The 17811-nt window shown below is 40.7% G+C and overlaps 1 protein-coding gene across 2 annotated transcripts in view; it reads right to left on the bottom strand.

The window, feature by feature from the left end:
• Window positions 1-9476, bottom strand: part of SOX30 (SRY (sex determining region Y)-box 30) — a 29901-nt gene extending 20425 nt beyond the window's left edge. For both annotated transcript variants that reach the window (XM_011966700.1, XM_011966701.1), the window contains exons 1-3: window positions 8155-9476; window positions 4146-4385; window positions 2651-2830 (exon numbers count right to left, since the gene is read on the bottom strand). In XM_011966700.1, coding sequence (XP_011822090.1) covers window positions 2651-2830; window positions 4146-4385; window positions 8155-9121 — 1387 coding nt within the window. In that variant the 5' untranslated portion in view covers window positions 9122-9476. The remainder of the gene's footprint in view (window positions 1-2650; window positions 2831-4145; window positions 4386-8154) is intronic.
• Window positions 9477-17811: the final 8335 nt, after the last annotated feature.

The following is a 17811-nucleotide window of genomic DNA, read 5'->3' as shown; positions in this document are numbered from 1 at the left end:
TGCTTATAAGATAATGTTCTCTGTTTATCTTTTAAGATGCAAGAAATAATTTTGTTTGTTTTTAGAGACAGGGTCTTGCTATGTTGCCCAGGCTGGTCTCGAACTCCTAGGCTCCCAAAGCACCAGGATTAAAGGCATGAGTCACCACAGTTGGCCCAAGAAGTGAATCTTTACTGACACTATATATCACCAGAAATAAGGGATACTGTAAAAAACAAAACAAAACAAAAAACTAAGCACAAACAAAAAAATAATTGTTGTCTTAGATTTGATTACTGTTGTGCATAGCTCTGAAATGCTTCCTATAATTCTACCTACCATACTTAAATACAACATCATGGAGAAAGAACCCTGCCAACATTAGAAAAAATTTTCCAGTTTCTACTCAACCCTTATCTTTGCTCAGAATGGCATAAAATTAATATATCAAATGTCAGCTGCTTCAAATAAGAACACTGTTAATTCTGTTTCTGGGAAGAGAAAATATACAGCATTTAACAGTGGGTAGAAGCAGATGTAAGTGAGGTCTTGGAAAAAGGGATAAAAAGAAGAAACTTATATTATGAAAACAGAAATCATAACATAACACAGGCTGGGCATGGTGGCTCACACCTGTGATCCCAGCACTTTGGGAAGCCGAAATGGGTGGATCACTTGAGGCCAGGATAACATGGTGAAACCCCATCTCTACTAAAAATGCAAAAATTAGATGGGCATGGTGGTGTGCACCTGTAGTCTCAGCTACTCGGGAGGCTGAGGTGGGAGAATTGCTTGAACCCAGGAGGCAGAGGCTGCAGTGAGCCGAGATCGGGCCACTACACTCCATCTTGGGTAATAGAGCAAGACTCTGTCTCAAAAAATAAATAAATAATGTAACAGAAAAACAAGGTAAGCGGAAAAAGTCATAATTAAGCCTGGGCTGAAATACAAGATTAAAGAAGTCACTACCAAATAGTGAAGACTGAGAGTGCCTGACTGTGCTAGGAGAGAATAGGGCTATAGGATCAGCTTTCTGCATCTCTCTCTTGAGTCTAGACATCTGGAATGTAGCTTGTTGCTATCAATTGCTAAAATGATACATTAAAAACAACAACAACACTGAAAATGTCTAAAATTCTAATAAGTCAGTTTCAAAGGTATCTAAAACTCTCAGCTCATATGGGTGGCTTTATTACCAGAAGGATTTAAACAGGTTAAAAAAAAAATAGAAAAAGCAGGTTTAAGCAGTCTTAGTAGTTTCAAGAATGTGGGCCAGGTGTGGTGGCTCACACTTATAATCCTGGCACTTTGAGAGGGCAAAGTGGGTGGATCACTTGAGCCCAGGATTCGATACCAGCCTGGGCAACATGACAAAACTCCATCTCTAAAAAAATACAAAAATTAGCCGGGCATGGTGTTGTGCAGCTGTAGTCCCAGCTACTAGGGAGCCTGAGGTGGGAGAATCGTTTGAGCCCAGGAGGACAAGGCTGCAGTGACCTGTGATCCTGCTACTGCACTGCAGCCTGGGCAACAGAGTGAGACCCTGTCTCAAAAAAAAAAAAAAAAAAAAAGTGACAGCAAGTAATGAATGTATAAAGCTCTCCTTTAAAAATGGTTAAAACATGTTCTGGGGGCCAGGCATGGTGGCTCATGCCTGTAATCCCAGCACTTCGGGAGGCCGGGGCGGACGAATCACCTGAGGTCAGGAGTTCCAGACCAGCCTGACCAACATGGAGAAACTCCATCTCTACAAAAAATACAAAATTAGCCGGGTGTGGTGGTACATGCCTATAATCCCAGCACTTGGGAAGGCTGGGGCAGGTGGATCAGCTGAGGTCGGGAGTTCCAGACCAGCCTGACCAACATGGAGAAACCCCATCTCCAGAAAAATACAAAATTAGCCAGGTGTGGTGATACATGCCTATAATACCAGCTACTCAGGAGGCTGAGGCAGGAGAATTGCTTGAACCCGGGAGGCGGAGGTTGTGGTGAGCTGAGATTGCACCATTGCACTCCGGCCTGGTCAACAAGAGTGAAAACTCTGTCTCAAGAAAGAAAAAAAAAAAATGTTCTGGAAAAACAAACCAATGATGAATAGCCCTATAACAAGTTATTAAGATGTTAGCTTCTCAATTTTTGGTTCTTAAAATCAATAACAGGAATGTAAAGAACTCAGAGGAGACATTCAGAAAGATTAATATAATGAACCAAACAAATATTTGGTAGAAAATAGATTACTTCCACTGCTTTTCTAGAGCAGTGAGAGAATGGTCTCAACAAATCAGCATCATCACTAAGTTCCAGGACAGGATGCCTCATACCCCATTATCAAGACATTCCTTCATGCTGTTAGTAAAAAGACTCTCCTTTTTCCTATTGAATTACCTCAGTCATTTCCTGCATTATCTGCCTAATCTATGGGCCCATCCTGATTTGCTTAAAAGGTCTGAGGTTTTACACATGGATTATTTGCTACTCTGGCAGACTCTGGTTTTGATGTCTACTGAAATTTTTCCTTCTCCAATTTAATGTTCTCACTTTCCCTCTTCTTTTTTTTCCTTAATATTGTTGTTCCAAATTCTTAAGACTAACAGAAAGAAAACTTCAAACTTGAGGTAAAATTTTCTTGCAGATATTTAAAAAATAGTAATCTACAATAAAACTAACTCACCAACTGGATGAGTGATGGGATTCTGTAGGCTGGGAATTACCACAGAGTATGTAGGTGAGCGATAAGGATAAACTGTTGTAGGATTTGTAGAGATGATATTCGGTGTGGTACCAGAAAATACATTGGAAACACTTAGAGGGAATCGTTTTCGCTTCCCTGGACGAGGCTGATAAACCCAACCTATAGAAGACAAAATATGTTTAAATGTGTAGCCTCTATTTAGTCTTTAAATAATGTTTTTCATACTAAAATGCAAAGCACTTTAAAGTGTTTTTAAAACAAATTATTGTCTAAAGTATCTTTTCCAGCTCCGGGATATTATTTCAGTGAATGACTTCTCCACTGTGTATTTTAACATACATATCCAAATAGCTCCTGACTAGTGGCCAATGTTACAACTCATAATTGAAAGGAAGAGGGTCAATTTTTTTTTTTTTTTTTTGAGACGGAGTCTTGCACTGTTGCCTGGACTATAGTGCAATGGCGTAATCTTGGCTCACTGCAACCTCTGCCTCCCAGGTTCACGGGATTCTCTTGCCTCAGCCTCCTGAGCAGCTGGGATTACAGGTGCACACCACCACATCCGACTAATTTTTTGTATTTTTAGTTGGCCAGACTGGTCTCGAACTCCTGACCTCGTGATCCGCCCGCCTCGGCCTCCCAAAGTGCTGGTATTACAGGTGTGAGCCACGGCACCTGGCCGATCAGTCACTATTTTTATGCCTAGTTCAAGAAAAGTCACTCTCCTAAACTCAGCAATCTCCAAGTCCACAAATAACTCAATTTCTTCCAAAGTCAGACCAGTGGAACTATGGCATTTGCAGCCACTGTGTAATCAGAACAATCACTGGTTCCCTACAGCTGCTGCCTCTGACCTTCATTCCTAGAACCTCTCTCCCAATATTTCAGAAAATAGTAAGTTTTGTCCCACCTTGCACAGACATGCTGGCCATACTTGCATTTTCCCAAGCTTAATCCCTATGTTCTCACTGCTAGGGAGAAATCGGATTTATTTCACACTATATCATGACAGGGCTAAATCTGTCAATCAGAAGGCAGGACTTTGTTCTGACAATCATATGTTAAAACGGAATATGGTGACAATCCCTGCATTCTCATTAAGTGTAGACTGCATTTTTTTTCTGTTGCTATCATTTTAACACTTCTATAGTTTACTTGCAAAATCATAGCCTAAAGCTTTCGAGATGTACTTTCATTAAATTTATATCTATCTAAATCAAAATCACAATGAAACTGCGTGTCCTCTGATTTGTATGGGTTGGTGAATATGAAATCAGATATCCCTTTGCTTGGTTCCACTTAAGGAAACTCATGCCCAGTGTCATGTCAATTGTTGTTATATTAGTCATTATTCTCTTTTTTGTACATACCAGAAAAAAATTATACATTTTTGTCTTTCAAACTCAACCTACCCTAATCTTTAACTAAATAAATTCATTTAAAAGAAGTAAGAGGCATTATTTCATTTGATTACCAGGAAATTCCTCTCTGTGCTTTTCTTTAATCTTTTGTGCTTCATCGTAATAGGGTTTCTTTTGTTCTTCACTAAGTTTGTTCCACTCTAACCCAAGCTGGACACTGATTTCTGCATTGTTGGCTGCTGGGTTAGCTTTGGCTAGTGCTGGTCGGTGGATCCTTGCCCAAACCATAAATGCGTTCATGGGTCGCTTCACATGACCATTTCTGTCCTTACTGAAGGGAGTGTCTGGTATGCCTACATGACAAAAATTAAGAGGCTAAATTAACGTGCCACACACACACACACAATTTTAAGGTAAAGTGCACCTCCATCTATACTTATTTTTGAAATATGTGGAGGAAATACACACTTCAGTATAACCAAAAAAACCTGCCAGTATTCCACAATTCCTTACATCCCCTGAACTCGCCATTCTGAACTGTAGTTTAGAATGACTCCTTTTCCTCAAAGAGAATAATACTGTTGAAGATACTGTGGAAATAATCATGTTGAAGAGAGTAAATTGTTGGCTTATTACTTCTTTGATCTGTATTATTAGTACCTCTAACAATAATTAACATTTAGTTTATTTACCAATAAAAATATTCTATCATTAAGGGACAGGAACCATGCATGACTTACTCATGACTATAATCTTAGCTAGGTAGAGGTTCTCTAAACATTCACAGGAACTCATCTACATGCTGCTCTTGTGTCCTTTCAAGCAAAAATATTTATCAAACTATAATACTATATTAGTTGTATTTCACTGTGAAGCTGAAGTTGCTACCAAGTGGAATCATCAACACTAGTCCCGTGTACTGGGAGAAAAATGAGAGAAAACAATAAAAATAATTTTTTGGGTCAGGCAAGGTGGCTCACGCCTGTAATCCCAGCACTTTGGGAGGCCAAGGCAGGTGGATCATGTGAGGTCAGGAGTTTGAGACCAGCCTGGCCAACATGGTGAAACCCCATCTCTACTGAAAATACAAAAATTAGCTGGGCGTGGTGGCTCATGCCTGTAGTCCCAGCTACCTGGGAGGCTGAGGCAGGAGAATCGCTTGAACCCAGGAGGTGGAGGTTGCAGCGAGCTGAGATCACGCCACAGTACTCCAGACTGGGCAACAGAGTGAGACTCGGTCTCAAAAAAAGTTTTTTGGAAGTCACAGAAGGCAGGTGCAATGGCTCACATTTGCTTCTGACCTTCGTTCCTAGAACCTCTCTGCCAATATTTCAGAAAAAAAATGAGAGAAAATAATAAAAGTAATTTTTTTGAAAGTCAGAGAAGGCAGGCACAATGGCTCACACCTGTAATCCCATTACTTTGGGAGGCCGAGGCGGAGGATTGCTTCAGCTCAGGAGTTCAAGACGAGCATCTCTTTTTCATAAAATAAAATTTAAAAGAAGAAAGTCACAGAGCCAGTTGAAATTTCAACAAAGGAAGCTATCAAATTCACATCTCTCATGTATTTTATCAAAAATAACTGTCCATAAATTTATATTTTAGGATTGCCTGATATATTAAAAATTTCTTAACAACACTAAGGATGAAATAAGTAGTATAAAGAAAGCTTTCCCTTTCTTTCCTTTAGAAAACAAAAATCTAAAAAATACTAAAGAGAAAAGCAACAGAGTGGAGAGGAAGAATCAACACAGAAAATTTAAAAAATAAATAAAGTTAAAGAACTGTCTCTTATACACATCTAGATGTGTATAAGAGACAGGGGTTAGCTTTGGCTAGTGCTGGTCGGTGGATCCTTGCCCAAACCATAAATGCGTTCATGGGTCGCTTCACATGACCATTTCTGTCCTTACTGAAGGGAGTGTCTGGTATGCCTACATGACAAAAATTAAGAGGCTAAATTAATGTGCCACACACACACACACAATTTTAAGGTAAAGTGCACCTCCATCTATACTTATTTTTGAAATATGTGGAGGAAATACACACTTCAGTATAACCAAAAAAACCTGGCAGTATTCCACAATTCCTTACATCCCCTGAACTCGCCATTCTGAACTGTAGTTTAGAATGACTCCTTTTCCTCAAAGAGAATAATACTGTTGAAGATACTGTGGAAATAATCATGTTGAAGAGAGTAAATTGTTGGCTTATTACTTCTTTGATCTGTATTATTAGTACCTCTAACAATAATTAACATTTAGTTTATTTACCAATAAAAATATTCTATCATTAAGGGACAGGAACCATGCATGACTTACTCATGACTATAATCTTAGCTAGGTAGAGGTTCTCTAAACATTCACAGGAACTCATCTACACGCTGCTCTTGTGTCCTTTCAAGCAAAAATATTTATCAAACTATAATACTATATTAGTTGTATTTCACTGTGAAGCTGAAGTTGCTACCAAGTGGAATCATCAACACTAGTCCCGTGTACTGGGAGAAAAATGAGAGAAAACAATAAAAATAATTTTTTGGGTCAGGCAAGGTGGCTCACGCCTGTAATCCCAGCACTTTGGGAGGCCAAGGCAGGTGGATCATGTGAGGTCAGGAGTTTGAGACCAGCCTGGCCAACATGGTGAAACCCCATCTCTACTGAAAATACAAAAATTAGCTGGGCGTGGTGGCTCATGCCTGTAGTCCCAGCTACCTGGGAGGCTGAGGCAGGAGAATCGCTTGAACCCAGGAGGTGGAGGTTGCAGCGAGCTGAGATCACGCCACAGTACTCCAGACTGGGCAACAGAGTGAGACTCGGTCTCAAAAAAAGTTTTTTGGAAGTCACAGAAGGCAGGTGCAATGGCTCACATTTGCTTCTGACCTTCGTTCCTAGAACCTCTCTGCCAATATTTCAGAAAAAAAATGAGAGAAAATAATAAAAGTAATTTTTTTGAAAGTCAGAGAAGGCAGGCACAATGGCTCACACCTGTAATCCCATTACTTTGGGAGGCCGAGGCGGATGATTGCTTCAGCTCAGGAGTTCAAGACGAGCATCTCTTTTTCATAAAATAAAATTTAAAAGAAGAAAGTCACAGAGCCAGTTGAAATTTCAACAAAGGAAGCTATCAAATTCACATCTCTCATGTATTTTATCAAAAATAACTGTCCATAAATTTATATTTTAGGATTGCCTGATATATTAAAAATTTCTTAACAACACTAAGGATGAAATAAGTAGTATAAAGAAAGCTTTCCCTTTCTTTCCTTTAGAAAACAAAAATCTAAAAAATACTAAAGAGAAAAGCAACAGAGTGGAGAGGAAGAATCAACACAGAAAATTTAAAAAATAAATAAAGTTAAAGAAAATATGAACCAAAGATTAGTATGACTTTCCAAGATGTTCATTGGCAAAGTGTTCTGTGTGAACTAAATCGTAAAATAAGAATTTGCTAACTTTATATCTGGAAATACTGGATAGAAATAAAAACATCTATTTGTACTTGTTACCGCTGCAACTAGTCATTTCTTTAAAAACAATATTTATGGCTCATTCTATCGTATTCTTTTCAGTATTTCTATAAGTCCTTACCTTTCAGAGGAATAAACACTAAAATATTACATCGAATCATGTACTGTTTTCTGCTAGAAGAATGTTTACTGTTCATTTTTAAAGACAGCCTCTATAATGGGTATAAACTTTCCTATTTAATTATAATCCCTTTTTTCATTAAACACCATAATTTCTTCTATATCTTGACACATATAAAAGTACTGAGCTATTATAATACAATATTTTTAATCTTGATTATTTGTAGCATATAAACTGAGGGTTCTGTGCTGTCTAAAAAATACCTCTATTTTTGTGTACAAAAATTAGTCCTATCTAAATACTGGGCCTTAAAATCGATTTTTAAAAAAATACTTTAGAATCTTGAAGGCATTCGTGTATTTTACTGCTACATATACAAGTCGATCAGAAGTGATACCTGTGCAGACTCTGCCCTGAAAATAATCGTTTCCATGACTTTACTTTTGTAGTTTAGACTTGGGAACTGCTGACAAAACAGCTATGGGCAACACAGGTGCAGTTTTGAAAATCCGTCTCCCCTGCTGTCTAATACCTGCATCTGAGGGCAACACGGTGAGCGGGACATCTTTGGTTTCGATTTTTACAGAAGGCTCCAGTAGGGACTGCATTTTAATAGGCACTGGTGTAAGGGGGACTTTGGTCAATCTTATCAGCTCTGAAGGCGGAGCTCCCTGAAACTGGATCCGGGCCCCAGGGGGGACCGTGTGGAGAGTCAAAGGGATCCTGAGGTCTTGCTGGTGCGGCCCAAAGGCACCGGACGTTGGGGCCAAGATGACCTCCGCGCTGCCATGAACTAGGCCATTGGACGCGGGCTCCGCGTCGAGCCTGCAGTCCTCGAGGAGTCTCTCGGGTTCCTCCGTTTTGATCACACCTTCTCGGATGGCCGCCGGGCTTTTGCCGTCCCCGCCTTTCATCGCGTCTCTCATGACCTCCTCGGCCTCCAGCTTGCCCTTCTCGTTCCCTCGGAAGTAGCCGAGCGCCGGTCCTGGACCTTCCAACTTGACCACCCTGGAGGCTCTAGGACCGGTCTCGACGCCCCCACGAGGACCCACTGACGGGTCCAGGCCGGGCCCCAGCTCCTGCTTCTTGGCCTTGAAGTGCAGCGCCCGGGGCTGCACCGGGTGCAACTCCGGCCTGGAGGGGGCGCCCTCGGACGCTGACGGCGGCGGCAGGAGCCGAAGGTCGGGCCTGAACTGCAACAGCCGCGCCTGCGCGGGCGAGGCAGCGGCTTCCTCGTCCCGGGTCTGAGGCTGTGGTAGCAGCAATACCTGCTCTGGCTTCACCTGCAGCAGCTGCCGCACCGCGGGCGGTAAGCCGGACGCCACGGCCTCCCCGCACGACGAGGCCAAGGTGGCACTGGCGGCCGCGCTTAGTGTGGGAGGCGACGGGGGGGGCTCCACGGCCGCTGCCCAAAAGGTGGTGCCCTCGACCGGCAGCGGGAGCGGAGCGGGACGCAACGGGCGCTGTTGAGGCGGAGGCTCCGGTCTGGCTCTCTCCATGGGGGAGGGGGACGCCCCGGCCTGGATTGTGAGCTCAGCCGTTTGTTGGCGACCTTCCCCCTCCCCCTTTCGGTTAAGACCCTTGCAAGGCCTTTGCTACCCAGAACCCTACGCGGTTCAAAACGCAGCTGTTTGGGCCTCACCAATCACAAGCGACCGATACCCCTGGACGGCCAATCACAGGCGGGTTTTCCGGCTCTTCCCGGTCCCTACTCTCGCCTCGTGCTGAGTCCTCGAATCACGTGCCATGGCGGAAGCCGCCGCACTTGTTGCCCATTTTGTCTGACTCTCCCTCTCTTGTGGAGTTCTCTCCCCGGCCGTTGTCTTTAGTTATCCCTACCCTGCCCGGAGCTGCGACAATGGCGTTGCCCAGGAAACGCTGCGCTTCCAGGCCACTGACGTCCAGGGAATAAAGTCTTGCGTCACAAGGCGGGCGACGCCTTGTGGGCCCGCTCTGTGCGGAATGAGTAATCTGTCGGCCCTGAGTATCACCAGGGCTTTTGAATCTTTGCCAAGGGAGAATGGTGAAGATTTTGCAAATTATCAGTAACCCATTAGCTGATCTTGCTGGGGAGGCTTTTCGACTTTGTGTGATTATTGTGCTAAAGTTTCAGTTAATCACCAGGCCCTGTGGTCCTACTTCCAAAATAATATACATCCCAAATTCGTCCACTGTTTTGTGTTTCTACCTGCCATTATTCTGTTGCAGGCTCCCACCATCTTTCACTGGGATACTGCCTTAACCCTGTACATAGTCTCCCTGTTTGTCACTCTTGCCCCACTACACTCCAGCTGCCAGTGATCTTTCGAAAACGTAAATCTGAGGTTGTCACACTTTTCCTAAAGCTTTCCGTGGCTCCCCACTGATCATGTGATGAAAGTCTAAAATTCTTAGCAAAGCCTTAAAAATCCCGCAATGGCTTGGGATCTAACCTACTACTACTACTACTATTAGATTGGTGCAAAAGTAATTGTGGCTTTTGCTCTTAAATAGTTGCTGAGTCTTTGGGTTTCAGCCACATTGGCCCCCTCATCATTCTCTTTCTACTGTGGGCTCTGTAAACATGCTCAGCGTGCTACTCTTTCCTTTGTGTCTCCTTAATTCCTCCTTCCCATTTTTCAAATTTCAGCTTAACTGGGACTTCTTCAAAGAAGCTTTTACTGACTCTGAAAATCAGATCAAATCTTGGTCTACTTATACCTCTATCACTTCATTTGCTTACCACGATTTGTAATTAGAATTTTTATGTGATGATTCTACTGCCTCTTTCACTTGACTATAAAGTCCTTGAAGGCAGAACTGTTTGTGTTTTGCCCATCACTGAATCCCCAATGCAGACCATTGAGCCTGGCATATAGTACTCAATAAATACTTGTTGAATAAATAACTGAATAGCAACTGTGATAGGGTAATAATAAAATAGTAATAATCACTACCTGTGTTAAGGGCTTACTCTTATGCTAGACACTGTTCCAAATCCTTTCCATGTTTATGCTTCTCCTTTTATTAGTATTGTGTTTATTTCCATTACACATCACCAAGAAAAACAGAAAGAAATCCTGTATTAACATTTGTTGCATTTCTAAATGACATTCTGGCCAAAAGCTGTAGTTTATCTTGATGTAGATGATTTTTGCAATCAAGACAAGTTATCACTCAAAGAAAACCACTCCAATTCATTGTCTAATCCTGTGGTAACAAATGTGGTCAATTGGAGTTCTTACACCTGGCAGATAGACAAGGGCAATGGTTTTCAAACTTTTATCTCAAGAACTCATTATACCCATAAAAACTATTGAAGATCAAAAAAAGATTTTGTTCATGTGGATTTTATCTATCAATATTTACCATGTTGTAAATAAAAACAAATGTTCAAGATCATTACCAACTCATTTAAAACATCAACAATAAAACTGTTATGTGGTAACAAGTTTTCATAGGAAAAAAATATATTTTACCCACATTATGCTCACAAGAGAACGAAGTGAAAAGAGCAAATACTACATTAGGATTATTATGAAACTAGTTTTAACCTAGCCAACTCTGAAAGTGTCCGTCCCCATACCACATTTTGAGAACCACTGTACTAAGGTTTAAATGGGAGAGGCAACTGCATGCATGAGCAAAAGCTGATAAAAGAGGCAAATAAATTAAGTTGTCAGAGGTGTGTGAACCAGAGCACTCCATCTTGAGTAGGTACTGGGTAAAATGAGGCTGAAACATACTGGGTTGCATTCCCAGACAGTTAAGGCATTATAAGTCACAGGATGAGATAGGAGGCTGGCACAAAATACAGGTCATAAAGACCTTGCTGATAAAACGAGTTGCAGTAAAGAAGCTGGCTAAAACCCACAAAAACTAAGATGGTGACGAGAATGACCTCTTGTCGTTCTCACTGCTACACTCACACTGGCAGCATGACAGTTTACAGATGTCACTGCAATGTCAGGAAGTTACCCTATATGGTCTAAAAAGGGGAGGCATGAATAATCCACCCCTTATTTAGCTTATCATCAAGAAATAACCATAAAAATGGGCAACCAGCAGCCCTTGGGGTTGCTAGGTCTATGGAGTAGCCATTATTTTATTCCTTTACTTAATAAACTTGCTTTCACTTTACTCAATGGACTCGCTCTGAATTCTTCCTTGTGCGAGATCCAAGAACCCTCTCTAGGGGTCTGGATCTGGACCCCTTTCCTGTAACATCTTTCTGGTGACCCAGATGGGATTATACTGCGTAAGCCCCCAGTAAGTGGCAAGGTCCTATAACATCTTTCTGGCAACTATGGAATGGACTATAGTGTGGAAACCCTGACCCAAAGGCTAACTTTGGGTAAGTGTTGGGGTCTGGTAACGTCTTTCTGGTGAACCCTAAGGGGACGATACTGACGAGACTTCTGACTCAAACTCAAAGGAAATAGACTACAGCACTGATTGGACAACTTTGGGTAAGTGGTGGGGTACCCAGATAAAGAATGGGATTGGGTTAGAGGCCCAACTTAGGAGGGTTAGAGTCCCTTCTAAGATTTAGGGGGCTAGAAGACCCTCTTGGTAAAGTCCCTTTTGGCTAAGAACAGATTCGGCACTACAGGATGTTAACTTCTATTCTCCTTGGAATAATTTGCCTTGTACTCTTTGCTGACGGATGTGGGTGACAGGGTTAGGCAGGTACAGGATCATGGGACATGAGGAGATTTTTCCTCCCATAAAGGGAAAACTTGAGAGCCGATGGGACTGCTGGAAAACATCCCTTCACTACTAAGAAGTGACCACCTGAACTCTTCACTGTCGCTGCAATGGGTGGGTCTTTGTATGGCTTCCCTGAACACCTGGCCTTCCCCACCTTGCCTCAGGCAATGCTATCGTCTCTCTCTGTGCAAACTGGTTGTAGGAATGGTAAAAATCACTATTTCTTACAAAGTTTTGATTAATGGAAGAAAGGATTTGTGAGGCTAGTCTTAAGCTGTAGCCAATCTGGTGTGTTTCCTGTGTCATTCTGTATTATTCTGTCATAAAGAGGGGTACCTTAGGATAGAACATGGGCTTAGGACATCTATAAGCCTGCTGTTCAAGATGGCCCAGCAAACTGGTCAGTTACAAACTTTGGTGCAGGTCCCCCAAAAAAACTGGATGAGGTTTCCCTCTTGTCTTGTATGTCCTTGGGAGCTTGACCTTATAACGATGTGGCTGTGCTTCTGTTTCACAGTGGTGGCCCGGGTTCAGGGTTCAATTCCCATCTTAGGAGATGAGTCCTTTATCTTCTGTCAGTTTGTGTATTTATGTGTATAATGGGTGTGGTGTTGGTATATAAAAGAGCTTTGATTAATTGATTAAAAATAATAAGTGCTTAAGTCATATTTTTGTAAGAAAAACTAAATGTATAATGCCTTTTATTTAGTTCATGTGACTTAAGTAATCTTTGAGAAATGAAGACAGTTTTAAAGATTACTGGTAAAATGAAAATATCTTAAAAATGTAAACATTTGGTCTAAATTATGCAGGTTAGATATTAGGTTTGCTAAATGCTTTAAGGTCATAAGCTGCTGCTTTCATTTTGAAAATTGTTCAATTTACCTACTTTGATGACATTAGAGTCTAGATAAGACCTGGAGACATGTGATGTTAGCCATACCCCCGGCAATGCGAGAAAAAGTCAGACCTTATCTGCACTTGTGTCTGTGTCTTAGGCTCCACACCTAGTACATAATTAAAATGCTTACTAACCAGGGTTTTCACCAAAAGTAAAAATCGCTGAGAGTTAACATTGTAACATGTAATTGAGACTACTGAAGAATAGTTCTACACATAAGGTGTGTAAGGAAAGTGAAATGTGCTTTTGGTAAAAGATTATTAGAAGTCATGGGAATGTAAATTTTCTTCCTTAGATTAAATGGTTAAATTATTGTTTTAAGTTAGATAGAATGAAGCTGAAGGTTTAAGCAAGTTTTGGAAAGTTGTGAAAAATTAACTGTAAGACATTCTGTGTGTGAATATATTGACTAAAGTTAAAGGGGTATTCAGTTTTCTATAAATTAAGCATTGGAATAAAAGCACAAGTTTTTTAGAGCAAAAACCTGCTATAATTTGGTCCTTAACAAAAATATGTGAAGGGTTATAAAAGGTTTGTGAAAATCTTACCTAAAAGTCAAACTCATTAAGATTGAATACATTTGTCTATAACGTTTTATAAAGAATTGGGTTTGTCATCAATAATGCACTAATGCAACAGTCATGTTTGGCTTATTTGGTACAAAAATCATACAGGAAGCATTATCAAATGTAAAATGGTGTTTGGATTTTGGGGGGCTGTAATTGTATAAATGTATTATTGGTATATATCTAAAATTATTTTTTAAAGTCTTATAATTCTGATATGACTTAGTGTATATTATGAATAATTATAATTGTTACATAAAATCATTGTATACCACAGAAGGAAGCAAATTTCCTTATCAATTGTGACTTTAATAGTGGCTGTCCTAAGATTTTTTGTCATCCACACACAATTGTTGTTTTAATCCTCTTCAAAAGTTGGTTTATAATCAACTATAGAACTCTAACAAGTGTTCTTCAATGCAGGTTTCTGATAACTTTGGAAATTGTGATATTAAAATAAAGGAAAACACTTTCAGAATACTCATGGAGAGCTGAAATGTTCAGGCATATCAAGCAGAACAGAAGTTAACTGAATTGACTGAACCAATAGAAGACTAAAGTAATCATTTTAGCTTTGCTTAAAATGCTGCTGATCCTTTGTTTTGTTTTTCAGAGTCAAGGAAACTTATCTTTTGAGCTATTTGCAGCTCTTAGCAGTTGAGTAAAGTATATTGCTGTGAATAACATTTGAAGTGTATTTGGTTCTCTCAACCTAATTTCTCCAGAATTTGGAAACTGTTTGTGAGTATTCTTATGTTATGGCAATATAGTTATTTGCATAACTGAAATAAGAACCTGTTTTCTTTTGCAACAGGACACAATTGGAAACACTGGATATTTTACCAAGGCTTTGACTGGAATGGCATGTTTTCTTTTAAGGAATCAAACTTGTCTTATAAAGCCAATAAAAGCCCCTTGGGGAACTGGCCTCAGACCTTGTCTACAACAGCCACTGTACAGGGTTTCTGACCTGTGGTAAGTAAAGAATGTCACTTTCTAACAGGTCCAAGATCCCTAGGTTATCTTGGGACCCTGAGCAGAGGAATTTACTCACCTCATAGGTATTTGAGGTACAAACCTATGGCAGGGCTGGGCTCTAAAAAAGTCTTAGATTCCTTCTATGGAATAAAGTTCCATCAAAGCCAATTTAAAAAGAGTTTATGTAAAAAATAATTATTCTTATTGCACTTTATACAAATAATCAGGCTATGTATAATAAAGCAAATCAGACTTACCATGATTTGTCTTTAGTAAAAATGGGACACTGGAGAGAAATTATGTTTCAAAAACTGTGGTACACTTGTTATTAAATTCTAGTCTCATCAGTTGTTTTTTAAGTTTGTTTCTGCAATTTAGACTAACCCTGCTTATTCCTGTGAACCAACTAGTGACATCTGACTGTTGCTCAGAGGAAACAAGAGGGATGGGTAATGTAAAATCTAAATCAGCATTCTAATTCTGAGCACGTATTGGAACCAGATAACAACCCCATGTCAGCTTGGTTCCAACAGGTGCCCAGTTCATGGAAAGCCCTCTAACTTAGTTTACTTGGAATTATTTTATTTCTTTTGCTTTACTGTTGTGGAATATATTGCTGTTGTGCTATTTGTGTTAGGAATAAGGATAAGCTTACTCGTTTTCTTAAGTTAAACACTTATGAATCTTCCAGATATCACCTTTTGTCAAAACTCAGAGTCATGAATTGCCCTCACCATACTGATGCTTTCTGACTGAGCTCCTCTCTACCCTGAATACAAGAGACTCTCATAGTTAGGCAGGAATATCATTGCTCCTATTCATCATGAAGAAGTTACAGAAGATGAATTTTCAACTCTCTGCAACCCTTAGGATTAAAATTATGCAAACCCTTAGGATTAAAAAAGGGAGGGGTAATGTCAGGCGTGTGAACCAGAGCAACTCCATTTTGAGTAGAAGCTGTGTAAAATGAGGCTGAAACCTACTAGCCTGCATTCCCAGATAGTTAAGGCATTCTAAGTCACAGGATGAGATAGAAGGCTGGCATAAAATACAGGTCATAAACAGCTTGCAGATAAAACAGGTTGCAGTAAAGAAACTGGCTAACACCCACCAAAACCTAGGTGGCAACAAAAGTGACTTCTTACCATCCTCACTGCTACACTCCCACCAGTGCCATGATAGATTACAGATGCCATGGCAACATCAGGACATTACCCTATATGGTCTAAAAAGGGGATGCATGAATAATTCATCCCTTGTTTAGCATATCATCAGGTACTAACCATAAAAATGGGCAACCAGCGCTCTGTCTATGGAGTAGCCATTCTTTTATTCCTTTACTTTCTTAAACTTGCTTTCACTTTACTTTATGGACTCACCCTGAATTCTTTCTTGTGTGAGACCCAAGAACCTTCTCTTGGGTTCTGGATCTGGACCCCTTTCCTATAACATCTTTCTGGCAACCCAGATGGGCCTGTAGATATTCCCAGTAAGTGCTAGGATCCTGTAACAGCTTTCTGGTGACCATGGAATGGTCCCACTATACTGTGGAAACCCCCAACCCAAAGGCTAACTTTGGGTAAGTGGTGGTGTCCAATAAGAAAGTTGGTGTTAATTTTGTGCAAGATTTCAGTTCATATTCTGATTTCAGTTATCAAAATGTAGTTGACAGTAGATGCATGGGTTTCTTTCTGAACTCTCTGTTCTGTTCCTTCCATTCCTTCCATCTATGTACTGTAAACCAAAAGTATCTGCCTCAATCAATTTAGAAGTTTATTTTGCCAAGGTTAAGGACATGCCCATGACACAGCCTCAAGAAATCCTGACAACATGTACCCAAGGTGGTTGGGCTACAGCTTGCTTTTATACATTTTAGGGAGATGTAGGACATCATTCAATACTGTAAAATGTACATAGCTTCAGTCCAGAGAGGGGTGACAGCTCAAATCAGGGCTTCCAGATCACAGGTGGATTCAAAGATTTTCTGATTGGCAGTTGGTTGAAAGATTTATCTAAAGACCTAGAATCAACAGAAGGGAGTGTCTGGGTTAAGATACGGGGTTGTGGATACGAAGGTTCTTATTGTGCAGATAAAGCCTCCAGATAGCAGGTTTCAGAGCATATCAGACCTAAAAAAGTCTATTCTGTCAGTCTGAAGGTCACTGTTTCTATGTTAAAGCCGGTCAGCTGTGCCTGAATTCCAAAGGGAGGAATGTTTAATGAGGCATGTCTGACCACTCATTCCCATGGTAGCCTGATCTAGTGTTTTAGGTTTACTTTAAAATGCTCTAGCGCGGTACAGTTGTTCATGCCTGTATTCCCAGCATTTTGGAAGGCTGAGGCAAAAGTATTGCTTGAGTCCAAGCGTTTTAGACCAGCCTGGACAACGTGGCAAACTCTCGTCTCTACAAAAAAATACAAAAATTAGCCAGGCGTGATGGCCTGTGCCTGTAGTCCTAGCTACTCGGGAGGCTGAGGCTGGAGAATTGCTTGAGTTCAGGAAGCAGAGGTTGCAGTGAGCTGAGACTGCATCAGTGCACTCCAGCCTGGGTGACAGAGTGAGACCCTGTCTCAAAAAAATAAAATAAAATAAAATACCCTTGGCCAAAAGGAGGGGTCCATTCCATTGGTTGGGGAACTTAGAATATTATTTTTGGTTTACAGTATCTATTTTTTTTCTTTTGTTAAAAATGGGGTCTTACTCTGTTACCCAGGCTGGATTATAGGCATGAGTCACCATGCCAAGCTATATACATATATGCCAAATATGTATACCACCATGCCAAAATACATTAATGTATTTTTTTATTTTTTATTTTTTTTGAGATGGAGTCTCACTCTGTTGCCCAAGCTGGATTGCAGTGGCACAATCTCGGCTCACTGCAACCTTTGCAGTTGGTTGTATGTTGATTTTTGTATTTTTATTTTCTTACCTTATTGCCTTCCGGGTTCAAGTGATTCTCGTGCTTCAGCCTCCCAAGTACCTGGGACTACAGGCACATGCCACCATGCCCAGATAATTTTTTGTATTTTTAGTAGAGACGGGTTTTCACCA

This window comes from Mandrillus leucophaeus, unplaced genomic scaffold, assembly GCF_000951045.1.
Source record: "Mandrillus leucophaeus isolate KB7577 unplaced genomic scaffold, Mleu.le_1.0 Scaffold77, whole genome shotgun sequence".
In the NCBI taxonomy this organism is placed as follows: Eukaryota; Metazoa; Chordata; class Mammalia; order Primates; family Cercopithecidae; genus Mandrillus; species Mandrillus leucophaeus.
This window is presented reverse-complemented; position numbering and strand designations above follow the sequence as displayed.